Source organism: Stegostoma tigrinum, chromosome 1 (genome assembly GCF_030684315.1).
Source record: "Stegostoma tigrinum isolate sSteTig4 chromosome 1, sSteTig4.hap1, whole genome shotgun sequence".
NCBI lineage: Eukaryota > Metazoa > Chordata > Chondrichthyes > Orectolobiformes > Stegostomatidae > Stegostoma > Stegostoma tigrinum.
Window position 1 is genome coordinate 153,617,564 of NC_081354.1, and position 13,003 is coordinate 153,630,566.

Below are 13,003 nucleotides of genomic sequence, written 5' to 3' on the forward strand. Positions count from 1 at the left end.
ATTTAAGATCTGCAATGCTCTGCCTGAAAATGTGCTGGAAGCAAATTCAATTGAGGTATTTAGAAGGAAATTGGACAAATATCTGAAAAGAAAAACTGCAAGGCTAAGGGGTCATGGTGAGACAGTGGGACTAGGCAAATTGCAGGGAGATATGGTGTCATGAGGGGTCAAATAGCCTCTTGTGCTGAACCAGTTAAGGGTTACTTCCACTTGTAGGCAAATGGGGACCAAAGGAAATTGAGAGAAAGGAATCACATTGGAAGAATTTGGGGAGAAGAAAAGTACTTGACAGAGAGATACGAGACCATGGGATGCTTCAGCGCAACTGACTACTGGTAAGGTCATAACTTAAAACTGAATGGGATAAGTATTTACAAAAGGAGAAATACAGAAGTAACTGTGGGGAATGAATTATTGCAGTGTCTTAAACTGCAGAGGCATCAGGAGCCGAACGGTATCTTCCTTTACCAGAACTTCTATATTCGTTATCTTATGAAATGCTCACAAGAAATATTCATACTGTGCTGAGTTTAGGGCCACATGCCCTGGGGAGAAGTGCACCAGACATTAAGCCTGCTAAAATAAACTTGAACAATGAGAGATTATTTTGCCCTTCACATTTCTCCTCTGCTTCAACCTTGAAGTTATTGATTCCTTGCCAATATCAGTTCTTCTCTGGCATGCTGCCACATGAGCCTCGATAATGTCACCACATGATTTGACCTAAGCAGAAATCTCAGCCAGAACTGATCACGATCTCATGCATCACTCGTGATTACCAATAAGGAAAAAGGGACATGGGCCCGTTTCCTCTTCTCTAACAACTGAGGGAAATTGCAGTAGAAAAGTAAAATACTACAGATGATGGAAAAGGTGCTGAAAAAGCTCAGCAGATTTGGCAACAGCTGTGGAGAAAGAGTTAAGATTTCAAGTCCAATGATGCTTCTGCAGAAATGGAAATTGTAAGGTTTTTAACTTGACTCCATTGGATTTGCTAAAATAGATTTGAATCAAACCTTGGAACTCCATGGTTCACCCTGGGTGAAAAACCAGTGGTCTTGGTTCATGTCCAACCAATGACACAGCAAGGAATAGCATGGATGACTTGCTGGAACAGTTTTAAGAGTTAGGGAGTTGGTTCAAACGTAGGACCTCTAGGGTAGTCATCTCAGAAATAATACCTGTTCACCAATTTGGTTTAGCTTCCCCATTTAGGCAAAAAGCAGATAAGGGAAATAAATACATGGCTTGAAGGATGGTGCAGAAAAGGGAGAAATTTAGATTTTTTTGGTACATATGGATCACTTTTGGGAAAGGAGAAAGTTGTCCACAAGAGACAGGCTTCATGGAGTAGAAATGGAACTAATATCCTTGCTCAGACAGTAAATAGTACAGTGGAGGTTGATTTAAACTTGTAAGGCAGGAGGATGTGTTGACGAATGGGCCTAGTTTTTTGCAAGTACTAAAGCCAGGAAAAGAGAGATGGGGAATGGGAAGAAATAGTGAGGGAATACTTGAACGTAGACAGTGAACAAAGAAATAGTCACCTTCCAGTGAGCAGAAAAGGGGAAGGAGCAAGATTAAATTTTATTGTATGCAAATACATTCAGTGTACTGAACAAAACTGGAGAACCAGAAGCAGAGGCTGCTCTTTCAGAATTTGAGATAGTATTGACCGAAACAAGGCTCAAGCCAGATCAGGACTGGATACTTAATATTCCAAGTTATAAAGATTATAGTGGAAACAGAGTGGGTAAGAAGGGAGGAGGTGTAGCAGTCTTGGTAAAGACATCATCATTGCCCTGGATGAGATATAGTTCCTGAATTAGAATCTTTGTCATTGGACGTGAGAAACAGGAAGAGTGCAATGACCTTTTTGGTTATTTATTATAGGATCTCCAAATAGTGGGATGAAGGAGAAGAGAGAAGAGTAGGCAATTTATGGATATCTGCATTCCAAGTAGGATTGTGCTAGTTGATGTCCTCCGACACTTCCGCCATCTACAATCCGACCCCACCACCCAAGACATTTTTCCATCCCCTCCCCTGTCTGCTTTCCGGAGAGACCACTCTCTCCGTGACTCCCTTGTTCGCTCCACACTGCCCTCCAACCCCACCACACTCGGCACCTTCCCCTGAAACCGCAGGAAATGCTACACTTGCCCCCACGCCTCCTCCCTCACCCCTATCCCAGGCCCCAAGATGACATTCCACATTAAGCACAGGTTCACCTGCACATCTGCCAATGTGGTATACTGCATCCACTATACCCGGTGTGGCTTCCTCTACATTGGGAAAACCAAGCGGAGGCTTGGGGACTGCTTTGCAGAACACCTCCGCTCAGTCCGCAACAAACAACTGCACCTCCCAGTCGCAAACCATTTCCACTCCCCCTCCCATTCTTTAGATGACATGTCCATCATGGGCCTCCTGCAGTGCCACAATGATGCCACCCAAAGGTTGCAGGAACAGCAACTCATATTCCGCCTGGGAACCCTGCAGCCTAATGGTATCAATGTGGACTTCACCAGTTTCAAAATCTCCCCTTCTCCCACCGCATCCCTAAACCAGACCACTTTGTCCCCTCCCCCCACTGCACCACACAACCAGCCCAGCTCTTCCCCTCCACCCACTGCATCCCAAAACCAGTCCAACCTGTCTCTGCCTCCCTAACCTGTTCTTCCTCTCACTCATTCCTTCCTCCCACCCCAAGCCACCCCCCCATCTACCTACTAACCTCATCCCACCTCCTTGGCCTGTCCGTCTTCCCTGGACTGACCTATCCACTCCCTACCTCTCCACCTATCTTCTTTTCTCTCCATCTTCGGTCCGCCTCCCCCTCTCTCCCTATTTATTCCAGAACCGTCACCCCATCCCCCTCTCTGAAGAAGGGTCTAGGCCCGAAACGTCAGCTTTTGTGCTCCCGAGATGCTGCTTGGCCTGCTGTGTTCATCCAGCCTCACGTTTTATTATGCTAGTTGATGATTTCAATTACCCTCAGGTATACTGGCAAAAACATGGAGTATGGGGCACAGAAGGGGAGAAATTTCTGCAACAGTACATTTCCCATCCTTTAAAGGGAGAGAGCTGTGTTGGATCTGATCCGCGAAAATGAGGCAGGCCAGGTGGAGAACATTAGAGTGGCAGAGCATTTTGGAAATAGCAAACATCACATAAAAAAGCTCAACATCAAGTTGGAAAGGATAAGAATCGGTTAATGATTAAGACCCGGCCAGGAAAAGGGTAGATTTTAGGAGTCTAAAAGTTGAATTAGAGCAGCATCCCACCAGCATCCACATCCAGATGATCAGATACTACTTTTGCCACCTCCAGCGAGTGCCACCATCAGACACATATTTCCCTCCCCTCTCCGCCCTTATCTGCCTGCCGCAGGATCATTCCCTCCAGGACACATTGGAAGCAAAAGCAAGGCAGCAGATTACTACCTGATTGGCTGTAAATTGGGATAGGGGAGTGTGCAGCGGGACCTGGAATTCCTTGTGCACCAGTCGCTGAAGGTAAACACATACATGCAGCAGGCGGTAAAGATGTCAATCGTTGTGAGAGATTGAGTACAGGAACAGGGATGTGTTGTTGCAGTTGTACAGGGTCTTGGTGAGACCACAGCTGGAATACTGTATGCAGTTCTGGTCTCCTTTTATAACAAAGGATGCTCTCACACTCAAGGGACTGTAATAAAGGCTTGTGAGGCTGATTCTGGATATGGCAGGTCTGATGTAGGAGGACAGATTGACCAGGTTAGGATTGTTTTTGCTAGAGTTCAGACAATTGGGGAGGGGGATCTCATTGAGACCGATAAAATTCTAACAGGACTGGGCAGGTTAGATGCAGGGAGCATGTTCCTGATGGTGTGTGTCTCCAGAACGGGGATAATAGTACGAGGATTCGGGGTATGCGATTTAGAACGAAGATGAGAAAGTATCTCATCACCTGAAGAGCGGGGAGCTTGTGGAACTCATTGTCACAGGAAGAAGTTGATGCCAAAATATTGAATGCATTCAAGAGGAGACTAAATATAGCACTTGGGGCGAACAGGATCAAAGGTTATGGGGAGAAAGCAGGATTAGGCTATTGAATTGGAGGATCAGTCATGATCATGAAAAATGGCAGAGCAGATTCAAAGGACAAATGGCCTCCTCCTGCTCCTATCTATGTTTCTATGCTTCAAACTTCCCGCTTTCCTAACACCCACACACAACCCCACAGCACCTTCCCCCACAACCATCGAAGGTGTAACACCTACCCATTCACTTCCTCCCTCCCCTCTATCTTCTAAACATATCTTCCAAATGAAGCAACACTTGACCTGCACTTCACAGAATCTCGGCTACTGTACTCGCTGCTCACAATGTGATCTCCTCTACAGTGAGGAAACAAAGCATGGACTGGGTGATGGCTTTGCAGAACATCTACATGAGCTTCCAGGTTTTGTTTTCTACTCATTCACAGGTTGAGGGCATCACTGGCTCAGCAGCATTTACTGCCCATCCCTAATTGCCCAGAGGGCAGTCAACCACATTGCTGTGGGTCTGGAGTCACATGTAGGCCAGACCAGGTTAGGTCTGGCAGTTTCCTTCCCTAAAGGGCATTAGTGAGCCAGATGTTTTTTTTCCCAACTATCAGCAATGGATTCATGGCAATCAGACTCTTAATTTCAGACTTTTTTTAACTTGGATTCAAATTCCTCCATCTGCCGTGGCAGGATTCGCGCCTGGCTCCCCAGAATGTTACGTGGGTCTCTGGATTAATAGTCCAGCGATAATACCACAAGGCCATTGCCTCCCCAGTTGCCTGCCACTTAAACTACCCTGTTCTCTGGCCAACATCTGTCTCAGGCTCGCTGCAGTGTTCAGGTGAAGCTCAGTGCAAGCTGGGAGAACAACACCTAATTTTATGCTTGGGGACCCTGCGGCGCTCCAGTCTCAATATTGAGTTCAATAATTTTAGGACCTAAACTCTTCCATGTCCTTGTCCCCTATCCCACATACCAGGCGTTGTTATCAGACCTTGTGTAATACCATTACATGCTCCCTACTATTAGTCACCAACCGTCCCCACGAACAGCAATTTCACCTCCTGGTCAGACCGCTTTCAAACTCCTTTGTATATCCAACTGCTTTTTCTCTTTGGGCTGTATCCCCACATCGTTTACTCCCTGCCATCTGCATATAAACCAAAGTTTTCCTCAGTACCATTAGTTCTGAGGAAGGTTACCGGAATGAAAAATGTTAACTGACTTTTCTTCATAGATGTGGTCAAACCTGCTGAGCTTTTCCAGCAACTTCTGTTTTTTTTCTTGAACTAGAGCAGGTTGTTTGTAAACACATTTTGATGAATAAAACAGTGAATGGAAATGGGAGAATTTCAAAAAGAGAGATGAACAAGGTGCAAGCTAGGTCCATACCCATGTGAAATAAATCGAGTATCCAAGCTAGAGTATTCTGGATGACTAAGAATACTGGTGAAAAAATGAGGGAAAAATGGTGTATGAAACATGCTGGAATAATAGTTGCGACAGAATCAGGAAGAGTTTCTAAAAAGCAGGAGAGATACGGATGAGGGTGTAGAAGGATGGGTTAGTAAATTTGCAGACGACACTAAGGTCGGTGGAGTGTGGATACTGACAAAGGATGCAGTAGGTTGCAGCGAGACATAGATAAGCTGCAGAGCTGGGCTGAGCGGTGGCAAATGGAGTTTAATGCAGACAAGTGTGAGGTGATGCACTTTGGTAGGAGTAACCGGAAGGCAAACTACAGGGCTAATGGTAAGATTCTTGGTAGTGTAGATGAGCAGAGAGATCGCGATGTCCACGTACACAGTTCCTTGAAAGTTGCCACCCAGGTTGACAGGGCTGTTAAGAAGGCATACAGTGTTTTAGCTTTTATTAATAGAGGGATCGAGTTTGTTTTCATTAGAGAGGCTGTTTTCATTAGAGAGAAGAAGGTTGAGAGGTGACTTAATTGAGACATATAAAATAATCAGAGGGTTAGATAGGGTGGATAGGGAGAGCCTTTTTCCTAGGATGGTGACGGCGAGCACGAGGGGGCATAGTTTTAAATTGAGGGGTGAAAGATAGAGGACAGATGTCAGAGGTAGTTTCTTTACTCAGAGAGTAGTAAGGGAATGGAACGCTTTGCCTGCAACAGTAGTAGATTTGCCAACTTTAGGTACATTTAAGTCATCATTGGACAAGCATGCTGTAATGTTCTAGATACTAAGCTAGACTTGCCTGTTTTATAGGTTATGCTGAACAGTCCCTCTTAAATATGCACACTGGTATTGTTCTCCAACTCTTCCACCGTTGAATCACCCAGGCTAAAATGGAGCAGTTCACTGACCTCACTAACAACTTCCATCCTGCCCTCAATTTCACTTGGTATATCTCAGACACATCCTTCCTCTTTCTTGACCTCTCCATTTCCATTTCCATTTCTGCTGACAGTTTACAGACCAATAGTCCTGAAGAAGGGTTATACCCAAAACACTGACTGCTCCTTTCCTCCAGATGCTGCCTGGCCTGCTGTGTTCTTCCAACCTCCTGTTCGTCGACCTTGGATTCCAGCATGTGCAGTTTTTTTGTCGCAGTTTCAAGATTGACAGTGACAGCTTTGAGTAAGGCGATGAGAAACTTCTTCACTAAGCGAGAGTTGTTAGGATTTGGAATGCACTGCCTGGGAGAATGGTGACGTGGAATCCATACAAAGTCTCAAAAGAGAACTGGATATATATTTGAAAGTAATTAATTTAAACGAGAACAGACATAGGACTGGAGAATGGGAATAGCTAGATAGCTCTTTAGGGAGCTGGTGAATATGTGAAGGTTCAAGTGGTCTCCTTCTCTACTGTAAAATTTTATGTTTCTATCACTCTAATATTACTCAATGAATAAATTTCTTGCACCAACGCATTTTGAGCTCTTTGCATCCTGATATTCTCCAAGCTCTCAAATTGGCCCAGTGCAAAGTTCATACTCAAATGGCTTGATGAAACGTTAAATACAAGGGGAATGGAATATAAAAGAACAAAGAACAAACAAAATTACAGCACAGGAACAGGTCCTTCAGCCCTCCAAGCCTGCGCCAATCGAGATCCTCTGTCTAAACCTGTCATCTATTTTCTAAGGGTCTGTATCCCTTTGCTCCCTGCCTATCCACGTACCTGTCCAGATACATCTTAAAAGACGCTATTGTGTCTGCGTCTACCACCTCCGCTAGCAAAGCATTCCAGGCACCACCCTCTGCGTAAAGAACTTTCTACGCATACCTCCCATAAACTTTCCTCCTCTCACTTTGAACTCATGACCCCTAGTAATTGAGTCCCCCACTCTGGGAAAAAGCTTTTTGCTATCCACCTTGCCTATACCCCCTCATGATTTTGTAGACCTCAATCAGGTCCCCCCTCAATCTTCGTCTTTCTAATGAAAATAATCCTAATCTACTCTACCTTTCTTCATAGCTAGCACCCTCCAGACCAGGCAACATCCTGGTGAACCTCCTCTGCACCCTCTCCAAAGCATCCACATCCTTTTGGTAATGTGGCAACCAGAACTGTACACTGGAATGTTTTGTAACAGTCATACATGTTGTTCTTGAGACAGCCTCTGGAATACTGTGTCTAGTTTTGTTCTCCTTATTTAAAAAGAAATATAAATTATGTTAGAAGTAGTTTACAGAAGGATCATTCGACTGATGCTTAGAATGACAGGCTTAAATTATGAAGAAAGTTTGGACATGATAGGCCTGGATCTAATGGAGTTTATAAGAGTAAGGGGTCATGTTGACACATAAGATCGTGAGAGGGCTACTGAAAGCATGTTTCCCTTGTGGAATAGACTTAGGCAAAAGCTACACAGGTTAAATACAATGGCAACTTCTTTCTAAGGAGACGAGGAGAATGTTTTCTCTTAGATGGCTGACCAATTTTGGTACACTGCTCCTGCAGACAGCAATGGAGGTAGAGTCAATGATTTTGATTTTTAAAGTGGAGGCAGATAGACCCTTAACTAACAAAGGGAGGCAAAGATGGTCAAGGGTTGTCAGAAATGGAGTTCAGCCAATAATCAGATTATGTTTCATCTTTTTGAATGGTGGAGTAGACTTAAAAAGGGCCAAATAGCATATTTCTGCTTTGAATCTGCATGTTTTAACATAACCATAGATCACTATGTACTTTCACAATGTTCTCACTATTCATTAACACACAAAAAAGGAATTTTAATCAGTGTTTACTTCTCTTGCACTGCTTTTAATGAGCTATTAAATAACGTATAACTATTTAAATAAATAGTGAATAATGGTGAATCTTTGAAACTCTCTACCCAGAGGACTGTGAAAACCCAGTCTTTGAACAGATTTAAGATAGAAGTTCATAGATTTTTGATGACCAATGGCATAAAAGGTCAGGGGATAGTGTGGGTTTAAAAAATTGAATTATTTGGTCAGCCAAGGTCAGAATAAATGGCTTGACGAGCTGAATAGCTTCCTCTTGCTTCAACGTTCTTACTTTTTCAACTAAGTGCCAAGAGAGGTTAATGAAATATTTGAAAGTTATTGAAGCATAATATCAATTGGGAAAATAAATTGCACATCATTGGAAGTTTACAATACCATATTACAAGTGGAGCTAAGTAATAAATGCCATAACTGCACGATATAAGCATATCTTCACAAAGTTAACATGTACACAAGACTGAAAAAGTTATTTAACCATAATCTTGGAAACAAGGTTAAAAAAAAACTCTAAATATATAACAACCACCATTAAGACAGGATGACACACGGTATCATGTTGATGCTTCGGAACTCTCAGACGGGTTTGGTACGGAGTCCCGACACGAACAGCAGGGGTGTGCGTGTGTGCGTGTGTGGTATTTATTGGTGGGGGGGGGGGGGGGGGGGGGAGACTGCTCTTCCTTGAGTCATTGTGGAATTTCTGAAATACACGGGATTAGAATAATGCAGCCACACTACATTGTCTGTATAGAAGGAAACTGTCAAGTAGCTGGTCCATCTAAGGACTCAGCAGGGGCTGTTATGTTAAATGTTTTATTTAACTTTTTTTTAAAATTAATTTATGGGATGAGGGCATTGCTGGCCAGGCAGTATTTATTGCCCAGAAGGCAGTTCGGAGTCAACCACATTGTTGTGGGTCTGGAGTCACATGTAGGCCAGACCAAGTAAGGATGGCAGTTTCCTTCTCTAAAGGACATTAGTGAACCAGATGGGTTTTTCTGTCAATCGACAATGGATTCATGGTCATCATTAGATTCTCAATTTCAGATATTTTATTGAATTCAAATTCCACCATGTGCCGTGGCGAGATTTGAACCCAGGCCCCAGAACGTTATCTGACTCTCTGGCTTGATAGTCCAGTGATAGTACCACTAGGCCATCGCCTCCCCAACAGGAAAACATATTGAATACCTCTGCCTTGATTAAAACAATCTTAGAAAATGTTGGCCTTCAGAAACCACCAGGGCCTCTGTTTGCCCCATGTTTTGGACAAAGACAAAATGCAGTATAATGTAACCGATCAGATTAACCTAGCTCCATATAATTTGCTCTGTTTCACTGCACATTATTTACAGATCCGAGTCACCAGTCAGCAGATGCAAAAACCAATATTGAAGATCATAACATTCAAAATGCATCTCCAAAATAAAAGATATATGGTACCTGTTATCCTACAGCATCCTCTACTGGTTAATTGATACGACTGCAGTAGTATCATTCTCAAAGAAAATGATACATTGTAATTGTTTCATAAATGGGCACAGTGTATCACCAATTGAACACCACAAAATTGCATTTCACCAGTCAACTATTTACAATATTTTTACTCCAGACTTTATCCAGCTAGTGAACACTGATAAAGTCTGATATAAAGAGATATCATCCTGAAAGGTCAGTCTAGGCACAGCCTACGAATAGCAATGCAGAACTGTCCTTTTGCATCTAAGCAGCCATTTTCTAATCGTTTTGATCGTGGTCCTTATAAAGAGTTTTGTCCAAGAAAATACAAGTCCACTTATCACAGTTTGGCAAAGCTGCCTGGACTGCATCTTATGAAAAATGTAATTCATTACAGCCTTAATGGCAAATGGAATTGATACGAGATTGTAAGTTAACTTGATTTTAGATAAAATGACTTTCTTACTCAAATAGTGTACAATTTCCTTAAATAGCAGAATAAGGTAATTTTAACCATTCATTCACATTATTGCCATGTGTAGGATTTTGATCACTGCAAACCAACATTATCCAGGATACAATGACTGTACTTCAAAAATTACCTTAAACTATTAAGGAGTGTCCTGAGCACATAAAAGGCATAACATAAATGCAAATCATTCTTTTTTCAGCTCTCTGCAATACTAGATCACAATTTCATGCAATCCCTGGATAAGACAGCTGGCTTATCATGAGGTTGAATAAACTACCTATATTCTCAGGAGTTTAAAACAGAGTGCTGATCTCTTTGAAACATAGAAGACCCTGAAGGGCTAGGTTGCGTAGAGAGGTTGTTTCCACTTTCTGGACAATCTACAATGCAGAACCCAGTCTCAAGATAATGGGTCAATCACTCAGACTGAATTGACGAGAGGATTATTCATTCAAAAGTTGAGACTCTTTGGTAAGGTTCTTGACAAGGTGGTGGTAAGCTGCTTTCTTGAACCAAAATCCACTGGGAGTGGGAACAGTCATATTGCTGTTTTCGTAGAATTGATCCATTTCAGTTGAATCAATGATGAAGTTCAGCATGCTGATAATGGGACACTCACCAATGGGGGCAATGTTATTCAATGTGAAGAGGATATGGATAGACTCTCTCCTGTTGAGTAAGGCTCACCACCCATCTCTTGTGCAGTGTGAATGCTACATGGCATTTATCAGCCCAAGCCTAAATGCAACCCTTGCTGAATATGGATACCTACTTCAGTTTCTGAGGAGTCATGAGTCTCTCAGGGAATTAAGGGACATACGAAGCAGGCAAGAAAGTTGAGTTGAAGCCCTCCATCAGCCTCCACCGTACTGAATAGTGAGGTAGGCTTGGCAATTGATATGGTCTGCTCCAGTTGTCTTTGCACATCTGCGCCACAATTCACAAAAAATCTTCATCTCACCTTACAAAAAGTGCACTTCATACTTCAGTCGCCAATGGCCACAACAAATTCTGTATTATGAGCCTTTGTCATGTCTGGCAAAATATTTATCAGAAGGCAAATACTCCAGATCAGCCACGGAAACGAATTCAGACACTGAACATCAAAGAATACATAGCAATGACATTCCTAAAGTGGTGATTAGCACACACACTAGCAATGATCAAGACCACATCAAGTCCATGCTTAAGAATTTATGCCTTTTATAATTTTTCAGTAATCCTAGATTTTTAATATATATCATGAAACTAAAGGAAAATTGAATGTATGCCTGCCAACTCCATGTAGAGCTGAAGTACAAATGAAAAGGGGCAACTTTAATACTGGGAGTGACTCATTACCTGAAAGCAAACTTTGCAAAAGCCTAGCCAGTTAAAGTGAGCAACTTTGTCTAGAATAACTTCATGGAATCAAACCTGCGCCTGGATGATCAACATAACTGAAGTCAAAACTTAGAATTAACATTCAGTAATTGTTTTGTTCTGCAAAAATACCAGTCATTGAAAGATACTGCTCTTAATGATTACATATGATTTTGCAATTGTTTCAAAAGTCTAAAAACTTTACAAAAGCAAATCCCAGAATATATCAGAGTAGAATTTAATAAAAGCTGGTCAAAAGCCAATTGAACTCAAGACTGGAGTCAAATTGAGCATAATTTTTAAGTTGGAAGCCTAGTTTCACTGTAATCTTAGACCACAGGGGTACAGGTCAATTTCAAGAAGACTTCTGCTTCCACAATCCAATATGGGATGCACAGCTCATGCTGAAGATTTGTAAGTGAGCAATGAAAGTGATGACAGCAGTGCAAAAATTTAATGTCAATGGGTCCTATGAAGCGTGGGTAGCCAGAAGTTCAAAGTAGTACCAGAAATTAACATTTCCATTTTCTAATACGAATATCTTTAATAAATATACCCAAAAATCAAGCAAAACAAATTATATATCAACGAAAGCTATTTACTAAAATCCAATATTTGAACAAAGAATGGCTTACGGATTTATCTTTCCAGTCCAACACCTTAAACAGTAAAGGAGGAATAGAGTTCTCAATGGCTTTGCCAACATTACTGCGGAAGGATCCACTGGCTGGTAAACAGCTGTTACGAAAATACAAAGTTTTTTTAAGTTCACATAAAAATCACAACATATTGCAAGATGCTTGTACAATAAACTGTACCATAACACAGTGAACAACAGGGCAATACTTACTGGAATTTCAAAATAGTTATACAGTTGTACAGCACAAAACAGACCCATTGCTGCAACTCACCCACACCAACTAAATGTCCTAAATTAATCTAGTCCCATTTGCCAGCGTTTGGTCCATATCCCTCTAAACCCTTCCTACTAGGTTAGGTTATTTTATTTTTGGATTAGGATTATTCCACGGCACAACATCGTGGGCCGAAGGGCCTGTACTGTGCTGTACTTTTCTATGTTCTATGTTCATATACCCATGCTGATGTCTTTTAAATATTCTAATTGTACCAGCCTCCACCTCTTCCTCTGGCAGCTCATTCCATACATGCACCACCCTCTGCATGAAAAGGTTGGTTTTTAGGTCCATTTTATGTCTTGCCCTTCTAACCTTAAACCTAAGCCCGCTAGTTTTGGACTGCCCTACCCTAGGAAAAAGATCTTGGCTGTTCAGCCTATTCATGCACCTCATGATTATATAAACCTCTATAAGGCCAGCCTTCAGCCTCTGACACTCCAGGGAAAAGAACCGCAGTCTATTCAGCCTCTCCCTATAGCTCAAACTCTCCAACCCTGGAAACATCCTTGTAAATATTTCTCACCCTTTTAAGTTTAGCAACA

The 13,003-nt window shown here is 42.2% G+C and overlaps 1 protein-coding gene across 6 annotated transcripts in view; it reads right to left on the bottom strand.

The window, feature by feature from the left end:
- Positions 1-13,003, bottom strand: part of LOC125455412 (WD repeat-containing protein 7) — a 626,944-nt gene that overhangs the window by 544,160 nt on the left and 69,781 nt on the right. For all 6 annotated transcript variants that reach the window (XM_059649557.1, XM_048537354.2, XM_048537344.2 and 3 more), the window contains one exon: positions 12,180-12,282. In XM_059649557.1, the coding sequence (XP_059505540.1) occupies positions 12,180-12,282 (103 nt within the window). The remainder of the gene's footprint in view (positions 1-12,179; positions 12,283-13,003) is intronic.